This window comes from Amblyraja radiata, chromosome 24 (assembly GCF_010909765.2).
Source record: "Amblyraja radiata isolate CabotCenter1 chromosome 24, sAmbRad1.1.pri, whole genome shotgun sequence".
NCBI lineage: Eukaryota > Metazoa > Chordata > Chondrichthyes > Rajiformes > Rajidae > Amblyraja > Amblyraja radiata.
This window is the reverse complement of record NC_045979.1, coordinates 33,063,742-33,080,253: the sequence shown is the minus strand read 5'-3', so window position 1 is coordinate 33,080,253 and position 16,512 is coordinate 33,063,742. Positions and strand designations below refer to the sequence as shown.

General features: G+C 45.7%; 2 protein-coding genes across 8 annotated transcripts in view; both read left to right on the top strand.

Annotated features, from left to right (window-relative positions):
* Positions 1-4,334, top strand: part of zc3h11a (zinc finger CCCH-type containing 11A) — a 30,051-nt gene extending 25,717 nt beyond the window's left edge. For 3 of the 7 annotated variants that reach the window (XM_033042874.1, XM_033042875.1, XM_033042869.1), the window contains 3 exons: positions 572-747; positions 901-962; positions 1,582-4,334. In XM_033042874.1, coding sequence (XP_032898765.1) covers positions 572-747; positions 901-962; positions 1,582-1,834 — 491 coding nt within the window. In that variant the 3' untranslated portion in view covers positions 1,835-4,334. The remainder of the gene's footprint in view (positions 1-571; positions 748-900; positions 963-1,581) is intronic. The other 4 variants (XM_033042870.1, XM_033042871.1, XM_033042872.1 and 1 more) reach the window with 2 other exon arrangements.
* Positions 4,335-5,635: 1,301 nt separating this feature from the next.
* Positions 5,636-12,752, top strand: snrpe (small nuclear ribonucleoprotein polypeptide E). The gene is made up of 5 exons (XM_033042868.1): positions 5,636-5,837; positions 7,699-7,725; positions 8,363-8,425; positions 10,710-10,788; positions 12,089-12,752. The coding sequence occupies exons 1-5, from the start codon at positions 5,784-5,786 to the stop codon at positions 12,142-12,144; spliced, it is 279 nt and encodes a 92-aa protein (XP_032898759.1). The 5' UTR covers positions 5,636-5,783; the 3' UTR covers positions 12,145-12,752.
* Positions 12,753-16,512: the final 3,760 nt, after the last annotated feature.

The window sequence follows — 16,512 nt, the reverse complement described above, 5'->3', positions numbered from 1 at the left end:
CCTGACCTATCGATTATTTCCAGCATTTTCTGTTTAGTTTTGGACTTTTAGCATCTGCAGATATCTTCTGATTTCTTCTGCGATATGGGTTTGTGCTACATCTTAGTTTAGTTTAGAGTTACAGCGCGGAAACAGGCCCTTCGACCCACCGAGTCTGCACCGACCAGCGATCCCTGCACACTTACACTATCCTACACACACTTGGGACAATTTACATTTATACCAAGCCAATTAACCAAAAAACCTGTACCCCTTTAGAGTGTGGGAGGAAACCGAAGATCTAGGGAGAAAACCCACGTGATTACGGGGAGACAGTACAAACTCTGTACAGACAGCACGTGTAGTTAGGATCCTTCCTGGGTCTCTGGCGCCGTAAGGCAGCAACTACACTGCTGCGTGGCCACCCCTGGTAGTTACTCTAGCAGATGATTGAATGGTTTTGATCTTTGCAGTTGATAGATCCTTGCCGACCTATTTATCATTAACTTTTTATTGGATAGATTTATCATGCACACAATTATTGGATTGGGTTGCATTCATCTGTTTTCTGATTCGCTTATCTGTCTCGCAGTCAAACCCAAATTAAACGTGAAGCCGTCAATTGTGAAGAACTCGTGCCCCGTGAGGATTAGCCAGAAGCGCAAATCCCCGGACATCCATCCGTCCACGGTTATGGCAGTCAAGCCCCTCAACGCCGTGACCACCGATCTGGTGAACCAGCCACCAGCTCCTGAGAAGACCGTCGCGGTAAGAATCTCTGTTATTAGCACTTGTTCAAACCACGCTTCAGTTCATCTGTTGTAGAATTGTCCCTAAAATTGCTGTTACTAACTTAGCTGGAAAACCCCAAAGATTATTAAAGATGCACTTTATAATAATGCTTTTTTTTTTTTCTTCCAGTCTGGGCCTCCGCCTGTCCAGGAAGAAGAGACAACCTCTATACAAGTGCCAGAGAAGGGAAGGTAAGGTCTCAATTGCGTTATCTTGCACTCATAGTTTATTAATTCCTGCAAGGTTTTGTAATCCTTAACCTGCCTTTGAAGATATCGCGGAGGGGAGTGAGTGCCTGCATGCACTGCTGAATGTGGTGGGTTCAGGCAGATAGATTAATGGCGTTTAAGAGACTAGTACATGGATATGCAGGGAATGGGGAGAAATGGATTATATGCCGGCAGATAAGAGTTGGTATTTGCATCATGTTCGGTACAGACATTGTGGGCTGAAGGGCCTGTTTTGTGCTCTACTGTTCTTAGTTTAGTGACGCAGTGCGGAAACAGGCCCTTCGGGCCGCCGAGACTGACCCCTATACACTAGCTTTATCCTACACACCAGGGAAATTTTACAATTTTTACCAAAGCCAAATTAACTTACACACCTGAAGGTCTTTGGAGTGTGGGAGGAAACTGGAGCACCTGGGAAAAACCCACGCGGTCACTGGGAGAACGTACAAAGTCTGTACAGGATCGAACCCGGGTCCTGGCGTTGTTAAGTCGGCAACTCTACCGTTGCGCCACCATGCCGCCCGTGTTCTATGTTCAAGAAGACAAATGATTGCAATTGACTTTACTCCTTACTTTTCAGGCTCAATCTTGTTGAAGACACCATGCCAACAAGTAGGTTGCAGACTGGAGTAGAAGCTTTCTCTCCACCACGGCTGCCTGCTAAAGTTCGGAGGCTGAGCTCCACTGCATCCAAGCCTGCAGTATTGGAAGATGACTTCGATGAATTGATGAAGGAATTCTCTGATGATAAACTTGAAGCGGAAATCGATCTGGATCCTGGGAAGGACGAAGATGACTTGTTACTCGAGCTGTCCGAGATGATCGACAGCTGAATGGCGTGCTGGATGTTCTTTTGGACCTGCTCAAATAGATTTGGACTTTTCTGGGTAATAAACAGAAACTAACTTGGACCTGCATTTTGTAATCGACAGGCCTGTCTATTTTTAAAGCTGTAAACATATTACTGCACCTGCATATTGGGTGTAGACAAAAGTCAGGGCCATTTTAAACATGCTGATACTGCGACCAAATTAGTTAAGTATGAACTCTTAACTGCTGGCCACACTTTCTTCTGACCCCCAAATCCATAAAGATATCATCCCTGAGTTTTGCTTTCGGTGGTTTAAGGTGTTCCCAGCAAGGCGATCTTTCTGGATATGTTTTTCTGTCTGAAAAAATCCTTTGTTGAAAGATCTGTGTCCAAAAGCTGAGGGGGAAATACAACCGATGCAAACCTTGTGTCTTTCCTGAGGCCTAATCCTTTAACAGTCTAATCTCACTTGCCATTGATAACAACCTTGCGCCGATTACATTGAGCAATGCCGAGGTTAAGACCACCTCGGAAAAGATGTGAAGCAGCCCAAGTCTTTTTGTTTTATTCGTACAAAAACAAAAGGAATTTGTTCATTTGTTTTCACAAATCTGTATCATTGCAAAATGGTGTTGGCTTGAGGTCTGTATCACGTGCAAGCATCTGACAACACAAATTAGAATCTCGAGACCTCCAAGTCAATTTTGGAGGAGTATCAGTCTGGACATGTGTCGGACATGTATCATTGCGATTTGTCTGTACAATACATGTTACAGGGACTCCTCCAAGTTGCACTGGCAGTTTGAGACTTTTAATTTTTGGTTACCTGAATTTTTGACAATGTTTCTGGATGGTATAATATTTTGTCATTGTTAGATTATTTTTATTTTTTTTACCCTTCACCATTTCCTCTGTTATTTTAGCCTTCTGCTGTCAGTCTCATTATATTCCCACGTTCAGTATGGTTTTTTTGTGAAGTGTGAGAGGTCATTAGTGCTTGAAGAGAACGGTTGTGATGTTGGCAGACCATTGTGACCCGGGTCTATGAAGGTGATTTATTAGCTATTTTCACATTGCGTGGTACAGTGCTCTTGCAGCAAGACGTGGGTGTAACGGCAGTAGGGAGAAACAAAATACCAGTGTCCCGAAGTTACTTTAAAACAGTACGCAAATAATGGCATAAAATGCGATCAGAGGTTTGAATTGAGACGGGAAAAGAAGTCCAATCTTGAAGCCAGAAGCCAGACAGCATTTATTGTCAGTGTGGCTAATTTGTGAAGAGGGATTAGAGATGCTTGCACAAGCTCCCGAACTCTTAAAAGATTGTGCATCATGTCGGAAAAAGATTTAGTATTGCTAGCATTGAAATGCCCAACTCAGTCCATGGAAGTAAAAATGGTGTGTGGTCGCTTTACCCAGTCTACCTGTGACATGTAGCACACCATTGAAAGATGAATATCCCCAGGACCCCTGACTTAAACCCCCAGATATCTGTTCTCACAGTCCATTTATTCAGATGGAATAGATTGCCAAAGTCAACCTGATTTTTCTGGTCAGTGATTCCGCTGGTCAGTGTAAAATTGGATGGGCGAAAAGAACTAAAGAACGTCATCTGCTCCCATGGGACTGATGAAGAAAAAATTCGGTCTTGAAATTGGACGTGTCCAGTGTGGGTTTTAATCGGAAGAGGAGAAACATAAAGCATTGCGTTCTACTTCAGGGAGAATGGTTCCAAGCTGGTTGTGTTTGTAGTGCCTTAAGTTTTGACGGCTGACTTCAATGGAGTATTTCTCCGCGAGCATCTATTGATGTGTGCGACCGGGACATTGCTGCTCACGATCTTTGCTCACCAGAAATAATTCCGCAACATGTGAGGATGCAGCTGCATGGGGTAGGAGCAGAAGACCCAGATAAACGTTCTTGGTGCTGCAGAATTGGGAGCTGGCTCGAGCTAATCCACCTGAACAGAGCACTTTTGGGTACCAAATGCTCCAGGGAAATAAATGGCCTGGAAGATCACTCTGCTTGTTTGATCTTGGTCAGCTTCTTGTACCTCAATGTGACAAAGCCCTTGTTTTCCTAATTTGCAGAGGGAAGGAGGAAAAAAAAGCTATTAAAGCTTTTTTTTTTTTTTTAACACCACAGGTATTTTACAACACTGAAGCACGCAGCCTTGTGTTCGAGAACAGTTCCTACCCTGTAAATATTTGGGCCGCTTTTCAAAAGCAGCCTCTCCTATCAGTATTCTGCCGAAGCAATGCTATCAATCTCTTGTGAAACGTTGTAAATATTGTTGTTCTTTTGTTGTCCAATTATGGCTCTGACTCGAGCTGACTAAAATTTGTGTTCTAAGATCTGTGGGAGATTGTCTTGTGTTCCTAACGTTTCTGCCTTTTGACTTTCTCTAGAACTTTTGATTTTATTGTTTCCAAATGTACATCCATGGTAATGGGTGATTTATTTATGACTGTATGCAGACACCAAAATATAATAATTTCTGTAATAAAGGGACTATTGTTCAACTTTTGCATCTTGCTGTGATGGCTTGCTCAGCTTCAGTAAATAGAGGTTAAAAATAGAATAGAATGGCTCTGTGACACAGATTAAATCATTGCTTGTCCACACTATCAAATGTGAGAAATCAAGGTAACATTAATGTACTGTGTTGTACTCTTTTCCAACATTGATTCTGTGCATTTTAATGCAGGAAAATTTACTTTGCTTATATGACAATCATCCTATCAGTTAGGATGAGTTTTTTTTTAATGCGTTACCCTTGCACTTTAAACAGTTTAATCAATTTGCAATGCGTTCCACAATTCAACACTCATAGTGTAGGTATGTAAAAATGATCTTTCCATCAACAAGAATTGCTGTTTTATTCCCAGTAAAATTGTCATTTTTTGGTCCACTTTCAATGTTCTGCTAAAACTCCCATGACTAGTCGAGCTGTGGAACGCTCTAAAATCCAGTCTACGGAGCAGCCTTGACCCACTGCAGTTTGCCTACCGCTACAACAGGTCTGTACATGGTGGATGGCTAGATTGTAGTCTTTCCACTGCCTGGTTAGCACACAACACAAGCTTTTTACACGTGACAATTTTTGATTTCTAATGACTATTCTAATGGTTTCAAAGTTGAGCCAGGCTCCATTTAAGAGCTTGTCCATAAATGCAGTCTATAATCTGAACTTGCTGTGGGGCATGTATTCTGCACCATGCATAATTCTGACCACCTTCTCACCTGCATGTACTGTGCACAACCCTGGCCATACTCCTAGCTGCACGCAATGGGCATGTATTCTGCATAACTCTGGCCACTCTAGACCCTTGGTTGCAAGTATTCCGCAACATGCATAACTCTGGCCACACTCCCAGCTGCAAGCAGCAGACATGTACTGTACCCTGCATAGCTCTGGCCACTCCAAACTGCATGCACCCGGCAACCTGCATAACTGTGGTCACTGAGCTGCATGCACCCCGGGCCGTGCATACTGACCACTCTAAGCAGCACGCACCATGCACAACTCTGGCCACTCTGAGCCGCATGCACCATGCACAATTCTGAACTGCAAGCACCCTGCACGACTGTGGCCACTGGCACAAAAAAATGCTGGAGAAGCTCAGCGGGTGCAGCAGCATCTATGGAGCGAAGGAAATAGGCTGTGGCCGCTGATATGCATGCACCCTGGACCGTGCATAACTGATCACTCTGAATCACATGCACAACTCTGCCCACTCTGAGCCACATGCACCCTAGCTGCACCATGCTCTCTCCACGTTGCCGTTGCTGCTGCTACAGTAGCCCGGGGAGGAGGAGGAGGGGTGAGAGGCCAGCTCCCACAACCCACCGCGCGGGCGGGAGGGCGGGCTGGACGAGGACGCGCGTCGGCGCCATTTTGCCGCGGGTCGGGTCGTGTTTGGTGTTTCGGGTCCGGGCGGTGAGGGAGCGGGAGCGGGAGCGGCGGCATCATGGCGTACCGCGGGCAGGCGCCGAAGGTGCAGAAAGTGATGGTGCAGCCCATCGTATCCTTCACTGCGAGCGGCCGGCGGGCCGGGGCTGGAGCCTCCATCTTCCTCCTCATCGCTCTCTGTATCCCCCCCATCTCTCTCTTCCTCTTCCCCCTCTACTCCTTCTTTACTCTCCCCCGCTCTATTTATCTCTCCCCTTCAACTTCCTCCTCTACCCCCATCTTTCTTCCTCGCCACACCGTCTCTCCATCTCCCCCTCCCCATCTCTCCCCCTCCCCATCTCTCCCCTCCCCCTCGCCATCTCTCCCCCTCCCCATCTCTCCCCCTCCCCATCTCTCCCCCTCCCCATCTCTCCCCCTCCCCATCTCTCCCCCCTCCCCATCTCTCCCCCTCCCCATCTCTCCCTCTCCCCCTCCCCATCTCTCCCCCTCCCCATCTCTCCCCCCTCCCCATCTCTCCCCCTCCCCATCTCTCCCCCTCCCCATCTCTCCCTCTCCCCCTCCCCATCTCCCCCTCCCCATCTCTCCCCCTCCCCATCTCGCCATCTCAACCCCTCCCCATCTCTTCCCCTCCCCATCTCTCCCCCTCCCCATCTCCCCCTCCCCATCTCTCCCCCTCACCATCTCTCCCTCTCCCCATCTCTCCCCCTCCCCATCTCTCCCCTCCACATTTATCTCCCCATCTCTTCCCTCAACTCTCTCCCCCTCCCCATATATCTCTTCCCCCTCCACGTTTATTTCTCCCCATCTCTTCCCTCCTCCCTATTTCTCTCTGCCCTCCCCATCTCCCCCCTCACTCTCTTTCCTCCCCTCCCCTCTCTGCCTTATTTCCTCTGGAGTATCAAGAACTGAAGGGCGACCCGATAGAAGTGTATTACATTATGGGAGGCATTGATAGAGCAAACAATTTTTTTCCCCCAGGGGGGAATTATCAAAGACTAGAGCACATGGCTTTATGGTGAAAAGTGAGGGGAATTTATAGGAGATTTCTGAGATAATATATTTTTACGTCGAGAGAACGTGCTGCCGGGAGCAGATACAGTAGCAGCGCTTAAGATGAATTTAGACAGGAAGATGAACATGTGGGGAGTGGAGGAGTATAGACCACGTTCAGACAGGTGGGATTAGTTTAACATGGCATCATGCACAAAATGGACACTGTTGCCCAATGATTTAAGGTTTAGGTATAGGTTTATTATTGTCACGTGTACCAAGGTACAGTGAAAAGCTTTGTTTTACATGCTATCTAATCGTATCAGATTATATTTTGCATAAGCCTCAAATACATTAAGAAGCATGCCAGTGCATTTTGGGTGATTGGAGGTCTGAATCTACATTATAGTGTGTAATTGAATGTGTAGGAAGGAACTGCAGATGCTGGTTTACATTGAAGACAGGCACAAAATGCTGGAGTAACTCAACGGGTCAGGCAGCATCTCCGGAGATAAGAAACCGGTGACATTTCGGGTCGAGACCCTCAAACTGAGAGTTGGAGAGGGAAACGAAAGATAAAGAAATCTCCCCGAAAATGTGGCGCCTAAGCCAGGTGAGACGGCGGATCTCAACATTGTCACGATTTCCGCGGCAATTGGCGGGTCGAATTTCCACCTGCGGCCGGGTTCTGGCCTGAGCCGGCAGATCCATTCCCATGGTCGACTTTGCCGTCCGGTATCTCGGTCCCTTGGCGGACCATTCTGGTACCATTGGACTCCATGACCTCTGTTGGTCCTACAAAATGGATAGGTCAGAAAGGCTCTGGATCACAGGCATGTCGGAAAATCAGTGATGGACCTGTACTAAAGTGACAGCCATCCTACATACGGATTGATTGATATAGGGACCATGTTATGTAGGTCTATACTACGTATTTATTTTTCTCTTGTATGTAATCATGCTCCTTAACTGAACCTTTACAGAACCTTATTTTCAGATACCTTCAGAATGTAAGTATACATTTTTGGCACAATTAAATATTTTGGTGTTGTAATTCCAGCTAATTATAAGGCCGGGGAGTGTACAACTGGTAGAATTGTTTAGCAAATAAATCTTAAAACCTTGCAGACTTGACTGTATTCAAAGATTATGGACTCATCCTATTCTGTGGATGTAATAACAGGAACTGCAGATACAGACGGACACACAATGCTGGAGTAACTCAGTGAGTGATGCGGAGAGGGAGAGAAGGGGGTGACGATGGGCGTAGAGGGAGAAAGGGAAGGACGACAGAGGGGGGTAAGAGAGAAAGAGGAGGGGAAGTTGAGGATGAGGGAGAAAGATGAAGGATAAGAGGGTGAACGAAGGGGAGGATCGGGAAGGGAGAAAAAGAAGGGGCAGGGTGGGGAAGGGGGAGAAAGAGAGGGAAGAGGGTGCGGGCAGAGGGAGAAGCATGAGGTGCTGCCTGACCCGTGGAGTTACTCCAGCGTTTTGTGTCTCCTATGCTGTGGACTTCAGCATACGACACAAACTTTTCAGTCATTGTCACTTTGCTAAGAAGTACTGATTCATTAAAACATTCACAATGTTTTTAAAAAAAACGATGTTTCTCACTTAAAATGCCTTTTTTTTTTTTTAATTCTGTAGCGGTCACGAATCCAAGTGTGGTTATATGAACAAGTCAACATGAGGATAGAGGGCTGTATAATTGTAAGTATCAATTGTCAGGAGTGCTTATGCACCGACAGTGGAACTGCAACTTTCTTACTTACAGTTTACAGGAAAAGACGTAGAATGCCGGAGTACCTCAGCGGGTCAGGCAGCATCTTGGTGCTATCCATGTTCTCCAAAAATGCTGCCTGACCCACTGAGTTACTCCAGCACTTTGTGTCTGGTTGTTTTTTTTTGCCTGCGGGATAGCACTGGGTGAAGATGGCAGGAATAAACTCGATCAGGGAACATCTGTTGGGGTCAATTCTTGGGTTGAATCCCTAAACCCTAAAGAAGTGGCGTAGCGCTAGAGCTACTGCCTTACAGCGCCAGAGGCCCGGGTTCGCTCCTGACTTGGCTGCTTGTCTGTACGGAGTTCGTTCGTTCTCCCCGTGATCGGCGTGAGTTTACTCCCAGATTTCCTCCCACACTACAAAGACGTACAGGTTTGCAAGTTAATTGACAGTTATAAATGTCAAATTGGCCCCAGGGTAGTGTTGATATGCAGGGATCGCTGTTTGGTGTTAGTTGGACAAAATTAGGACATTTTATTATTTGCCAAAATATATTTCTCAATGTTTCTTGTTTAAAGCCTGCAGAATCTGCTTTAATACTCTCTTCTTGTTGCACGTGCATGGCGTTCTTGTGCACATTGTCTATCCTGCTCACAGTGGGTGCCCAATCAGGATTGTTGACATCATTCCATGCTGCAGGCTTGTCTGTTATTAGATGATAAATAAATAAGTAGTTTGGGTGATTGTGCAGGCTTTAAACAAGAAACATTGAGAAATATATTTTGGCAAATAATAAAATCTCCTGATTTTGTCCAACTAACAGCTGACAATTATCCCATTCCTTAGCTTGCATCTGAGTAAAATTTATTTCCAAACGCATTGAGAGTTTACGATTATTTAAATGGTAAATGGAGCTTCAGAAGCGTTTTCATTTTGCATGTTAAAACCCACCAGAGAACAATGGGCGATTTTGCAATTTTACTGAAGGATTTCTAACTTTTAATACTTTTCATCTAACAAACGAATAAAGATAAAAAGTCAATAATGCCTTACTTTTGATGAAATGCAGCGAGCAAACGCGATAATTCCCGATATTTTGGATCTTTAAATCTCCACGGCAAATGTCCGCTAACAACTTCCGCTGTATTTGCCCCTTCAGCTCCCTCTTGAATTCACCTTAGTTTCTATCTTTTTTTTTACTATCAATTTAGGTAGCTGTGCCTCACGGTCACCCCGACTGGTACAGTAAATTGCAGCTCAAAAACTGGCCGTTTTCGATGTTTTTAACGGGTGTGAAAGTGCGTGTTTTCCCATTCACTAACATGTACCGGAAGTGACGCTTGTCCCCCAGTTAAATTTTGCGGTCACGTGGGTGCGGATCTACGCTCCAGTGACCTTTCGTGAAATCGCCCTATACGGATTGTTGAATTCCACAGAACAGTCAATATCCTGTTGGCCTGTTCATTATTTCACCCTCAATCAATTGGAAGTAATAGACACACTGAATGTTTCAGACTGCTTTTGTTTTTCAATGTTCTTGGGAAATGGAATTGATTTGATTAGTGTTTAAAAAAATCCCAGAACACTTGTTAAAAAGAAGACTTGAATATTGCGAGCATCACTGACTGATTTTATTACCACTAATGTCATTGATTATCACCCATAATCACAGTGGCAGCACAGTTACGCAGCGGTAGAGCTGCCGCCACACAGCTCCAGAGGCCCGGGTTCGATCCTGACCTCATGTGCTGTCTGTGTGGAGTTCGCATATTCTCCCTGTGATCGTGGTGGTTTCCTCCCACATCCCAAATTCATCTGGGTTTGCAGGTTTAATTGATCTCTGTAAACTTCCCCCGTGTGTAGGAGATGCGGAAATGGGGCAGCATAGAACCAATGTGAAAGAGTGATCGATGGTCGGCGTGGACTCAGTGGGCCACAGGGCTGTTTCCATGCTGTATCTATAAAACAAAACTCAATCTCAACATTCATCTCTTCTGGGATGCAGAAGGATACAGTTGAGAAAGAAAGAAAGCTTCAATACACACAGGAATGTATTTTCTTCCCTGTTTCAATAATTGCCGAATCCTCTTATTTGAAATCCATCAGTTTGCGCCACAAACACTGGCGCAAACCTGATGCCCTTCTAGTCTGACGTTGCTCCAGATGTTGATCTGATTTGTGGTTCAAAGCTGCTCCGTGGATTTGAAGAATGATAGTTCTGTCTATGATTTCTGTGCAGTTGCACTTAATTAAATCATGTCTTTTTCCAGGGCTTTGATGAGTACATGAACCTTGTTTTGGATGATGCAGAGGAAATTCATATGAAATCTAAAGCAAGGAAGCCGCTGGGTAAGTGGACTCGTATGACCTTTCATTACCATATCTCTAGAGATACAAAGTGCTGGACAACCTCAGCTGGTCAGGCAGCATCTCTGGAGAGCAGGATTGGTGACGTTTCGGGTGTGAAGAATAGTCCCGGCACAAAACATCTGGAGATGCTGGCTGACCTGAGTTAGTCCAGCACTTTGTGTCTTCTTTTTATCAACCAGCATCTGCAGTTCCTTGTTTCTGTATCTCCAGCGGTATGGAAATATCTGAAAGGGAGGAAGGGCAAGACAAAGCCAGTCAATTGATAGGTGAAGAGAGACAAAGTGCTGGAGTAACTCAGCGGGTCAGGCAGCATCTCCGGATAACATGGACAGGTAACGTTTCGGGTTGCAACCTGACAAGTCACCTATCCATTTTCTCCACAGATGCAGTATGACCCGCTGAGCCACTCCAGCAATTTGTGTTTTACACAAGATTCCGGCATGGATTGAGATGTCACTTTTGGAATGAGGCATTTACTGCTTCAGATGTTTAACCACTGATAGGCAAAGGGAGTTGAATTCTCTCCTTTATGCTCGTAGTTAATGAATGGTTTACCGACTTGCTGCACAATGTCCACAGGATCTTATTCATTATTCACTCTACACTTAAATATAATTTGGTTATAAAATACTTGATGACACTGAACTATATAACATTATTTTCCCTTTACTCATGATATAGAAAACTGCTACAATAGGCAATTTCATCAGAAATAAATTGTTGTCAAGTGTCACTGTTACATTAAAAAAACAAGGAACTGCAGATGCAGGTTTATACCACCGAGTCTGCGCCGACCAGCAATCACCCCGTACACTAGCACTATTTTACACATTAGGGACCATTTACAAATCTGCCAAAGCCACTTATAAACCTACAAACCTGTACCTCTTTGGAGTGCGGGAGGAAACCGGATCACTCGGAAAAAACCCACGCATGTCACCGAGAACACACAGGTTCCATATAGACAGCACTCGTACTCAGGATGGCACTCGGTTCTCTGGCGCTGTAAGGCTGCAATTCCTCCCCCATGGCACTGTGCCGTCCGAAATAGTAGAGACATGTGGAACTGCCGATGCTGGAATCCTGAGCAACGCACAAAGTGCTGGAAGAACTCAGTAGGTCAGGCAACATCTGTGGAAGCAATGGACAGGCCACATTTCTGGCCCGGGACACTTCTTCAGACTGTTCGAGATCCACCAACTGGGGGAGTGTTTTGGACTAGTGATTGTTTATTTGAAGCAACGACCATTCATTCCAACATTATGTTTTGTTCTTGCAGGTCGTGTGATGCTGAAAGGGGACAACATCACCTTACTGCAGAGTGTCCACACCTAGACCTGCCATCAGTGAAGCCATTCCTTTAGTCTATAGCACTCAAAGTCTGTTTCTAGCTTTTTGGATGTCCCCGTTCTCCTAACCAATCGTGATGTGTTTTAATCGTGATGTGTTTTTTTTTTACCTTTCTCCGAGATAAAAACATTACAACGTACAACGCCTTGGTATTAATATTCTTGAAGATCAGTTTGAAAGGATCACAGCCTCTTAATATGTTCCAATTACTGCAAACCAATGGGTGAGATAAAACACAAAGTGCTGGGGTTACTCAGTAGGTCATGCGGCATCTGTGGAGGGAATGGACAGACAAAGTTTCCATTGAGGAAAGCCTTGACATTATTCCTTCCTTGACATTATGGACATGCTGCCTGGTTCATTGAGTTACTGCTCAGAATTCTAGTATCTTTCTCTTTCTTTTGTAAGCCAGCATCTGCAATTCCTTGTTTCTCTCTCTTAAACTTTCCAGTGTTGAACTGGTTCATTGACAGCGCAAGCAGACTGAAACCGGATAAGAACCTGTGCAGTCGGAGACTTTGTCATTAGCGCATGTGTATTGTAATCATGTTTATTTACATGGAGCTTGCAAATAAATAGACGCAGGATTGCCAGATGGGGGATATTCTGTTTAACTATTTTGGAAGGTTCCCATGGTAGTTCACACACGCACGCTCCATTGAGTTGCACACAACCAAAGCGACATTCATTTGGAGAAGCAAGGAACTGCAGGTGCTGGTTTATACCACAGATAGACACAGAGTGCTGAGGTAACTCAGCAGGTCAGGCAGCATCTCTGGAGAACATCGCTGACGTTTCCAGTACATGGTGTTTGGTTTAGCGATGCAACGCGGAAACAGGCCCTTCGGCCCACCGAGTCCGCACCGACCAGTGAGCCCCGCACGTCAACACTCCTACACTAGGGACAATTTTGACATTTATACCAAGCCAATTAACCTACAAACCGATATGTCTTTGGAGTGTGGGAGGAAACCGAAGATCTCGGAGAAAACCCACGGGGAGAACGTACAAACGCCCATAGTCAGGATCGAACCCGGGTCTCTGGCACTGAGGCAGCAACTCTACCGCTGCGCCGGATCATTAAACGGGAAGATTTGTTTTAGAGACACGGCATGAAAAAGGCCCTTCGGCCACCTAATCGACACTGACCATCAATCACCCAAGTTCTATGTTATGCCACTTTCTCATCCGCTCCCAACACACTGGGGGGGGCAATTTACAGAGGGAAATTAACCTACAAACCCAAATGTCTTTGGTATGCGGGAGGAAACCGGAGCTCCCAGAGAAAACCCACGTGGTCACGAGGAGAATAAAAACCGCACCCAGGCGACACCAATTGAATACAGAGCCCTTGCTCTTATACTGTGAACTAGGATTGTTTTCCAGTCCATCTGACAGCCAAGCTTGATCCTTGCTCATGCATACGGCAGGAGCTTCCACACACACACACAACCCAGCTCTCCTCTCCATTGAAGTGTCTCCCTGGAGTAAGACATAACTACAAAACAAGTCACAGCCACAGGGGAACACTTTGTGAGTAACTGCAGCTGAGAGATCAAAGAATCAAGACAAGTCCCTAGCACTGAAGGCCCAATATTTGAGCAGGAAATATTGCTCTATGCAGGAAAAAAATTATTTCACTCCAACGAATGATGGGGATTATAGAAAATAGGTGTAGGAGGACATTTGGCCCTTCATGTCTGCACCGCCATTCATTGTGATCATGGCTGATCATCCACAATCAGTAACCCATGCTTGCCTTCTCCCATATCCCTTGATTCCGCTAGCCCCCAGAGTTCTATCTAACTCTTAAATTCATCCAGTGAATTGGCCTCTTCTGCCCTCTGGCAGAGAATTCCACAAATTCGCAACTCTGAAAAGGTATTTTCTCATCTCAGTTTTAAATGGCCTCACCTTTATTCTTAGACTGTCCCCTGGCTCTGGACTCCCCCATCATGTTTCCTGCATCTAGCTTGTCCAGTCCTTATATAATTGTATATGTTTCTATAAGATATCCTCTCATCCTTCTAAATTCCAGTGAATACAAGCCCACTCTTTCCAATCTTTCCTCATATGACAGGACTCGCAGGTCTGGGCTACAGGGAGAGTTGACCAGGTTAGGACTCTATTCTAAAGGAGCGCAGATGGATAAGGAGTGATCTTATAGAGGTACAAGATTAAGAGGGGAATAGATTGGGTAAATGCACAGAGTAGGGAATGAAGAACCAGACCAAGGTTTAAGGTAGATGGGGAAACGTTTAATCGGAACCAGGGGCAACCTTTCCACACAAAAGGATGATGTTCTTATCAAACGAGCTGCCAGAGGAGTTAATTGAGGCAGGTCTTGTAACAACATTTAAAAGATACACATGTACACGGATAGGAAAGGTTCATATGGCGTAGGAACAGAATTAGGCCATTTGGTCCACCGAGTCTACTCCGCCATTCAATCATGGCTGATCTATCTTTCCCTCTCAATCCCATGTTCTCCCCATAACCTTTGGCACAGTTCGTAATGAAGAAGCTGCCAATCTCTGTTTTAGAGGGTGGCTGTCTGTGTTGAGACAGGTTTAAGAAGGAACTGCAGATGCTGGAAAATCGAAGGTAGATAAAAGTGCTGGAGAAACTCAGCGGGTGCAGCAGCATCTATGGAGCGAAGGAAATAGGCAACATTTCGGGCCAAAACCCTTCTTCAGATTGATGGGATGAGGGGTTTGGGATAAACGAGGGCAAGCGGGACTAGCGTTGATGGGGCATCTTGGTCGGCACGGTCAAGTTTGGCCGAAGGGTCAGATTCCGTGCAGCGTTCGTTCGCGTTCGCTCGTGTGTCAGACGATGTGGCTCGCTGTTGGCATCTGTCGTCGCTGAATGCTTCGCGTCCTCGCATCCAGGGATCGCCACGAGGAGGCTCCTGTCGTGATCCGTGCAGCGTGACTCCAACACTATGAGTTGCAAGTCTTGCAGCCAGCACTGGAGGGCGACGTTGGTCTATTTAAATCTAAACCAAATGTGCCTCTCGCACTCAGTGCCACAGTGAATTCTGCTGATGTGATAGATTCAGTACAGTGGAGCAAGGATACAACCATTGCTGCAGTGTTTTGACTCCACGTATTGATAATTAAAACATTTACAGTACCTTTTGGATCAGGTAACAGCATGTTTCAGAGTCGTACAGGACGGAAACAGACGCTTGTCCATCTTGATCAAGATGCTCCATATACGCCAGTCCCACATCCCTCTCAACCCTTTTAAGGTCTTTTAAATGGTGTTAGAGGCGGCACGGTGGCGCAGCGGTAGAGTTGCTGCCTCACAATGCCAGAGACTCGGGTTCGATCCTGACTACGGGTGCTGTCTGTACGGAGTTTGCATGTTCTTCCCCGTGACCCCGTGGGTTTTCTCCTGGTACTCCGGTTTCCTCCCATATTCCAAAGATGAGCAGGTTTGTGGGATAATTGACTACTATTGTGTAGGGTGATCGCTGGTCGGCATTGACCCGGAGGGCCGAAGGGCCTGTTTCCACTCTGTGTCACCAAACTAAACTAAACCTTCTCGTTTGGCAGCTAGTTCCAAACACCCACCACACTCTGTGTGAAAAAGTTATCCCTCTGGTGGCTATTAAATCTTTTTTCTCTCACCCTAAACCTATGCCCTTTATTTCTTAGGTAGACAAAAATGCTGGAGAAACTCAGCGGGTGAGGCAGCATCTATGGAGCGAAGGAATAGGTGACGTTTCGGGCCGAGACCCTTCTTCAGACTGATGATTTATTTCTTGATCCCCTTCTAAGTGGGGAAAAAAACAAAAAGATATGCATGCATCCAATCTATGCCCCTCGTGATTATATACGGCTATAAGAACTGCTTCAAGGAATAAAGTCCAAGCTTGCACAACCTCTCCCTATAGCTCAGGCCCTCAAGTCCAAGCTACTTCCACCTGAACCTTTTCTGCACTCACTCCAGCTTAGTGGCATCTTCCCTATAGAAAGGGTGACTAGATTCACAACTCTCTGGGTGAAGAAGTTTTCCCTCATTTCAGTCCCAAATGGCCTACCCCTTATTCTTAAACTGTGACCCCCTGTTTTTGGACTCCCCCGACATCGGGAACATTTTTCCTGCATCTAGCGAGTCGATTCCCTTAATAATTTTATATGTTTCTATAAGATCCCCTCTCATCTTTCTAAATTCTATTAACTACAAGCCCAGTTGATCTGTCACCTTGATCAGTGGGTGGCAGTAGGTCCTTGGAGGTTCTGAACAGCCTGGTCCTGTTTTTAATCTTCTAATCCCAAGTGAATCCCAAACTGGAGCACCCAGTTTAGTTTAGAGGAAACAGGCCTTTCGGCCCCCCAGGTCCGT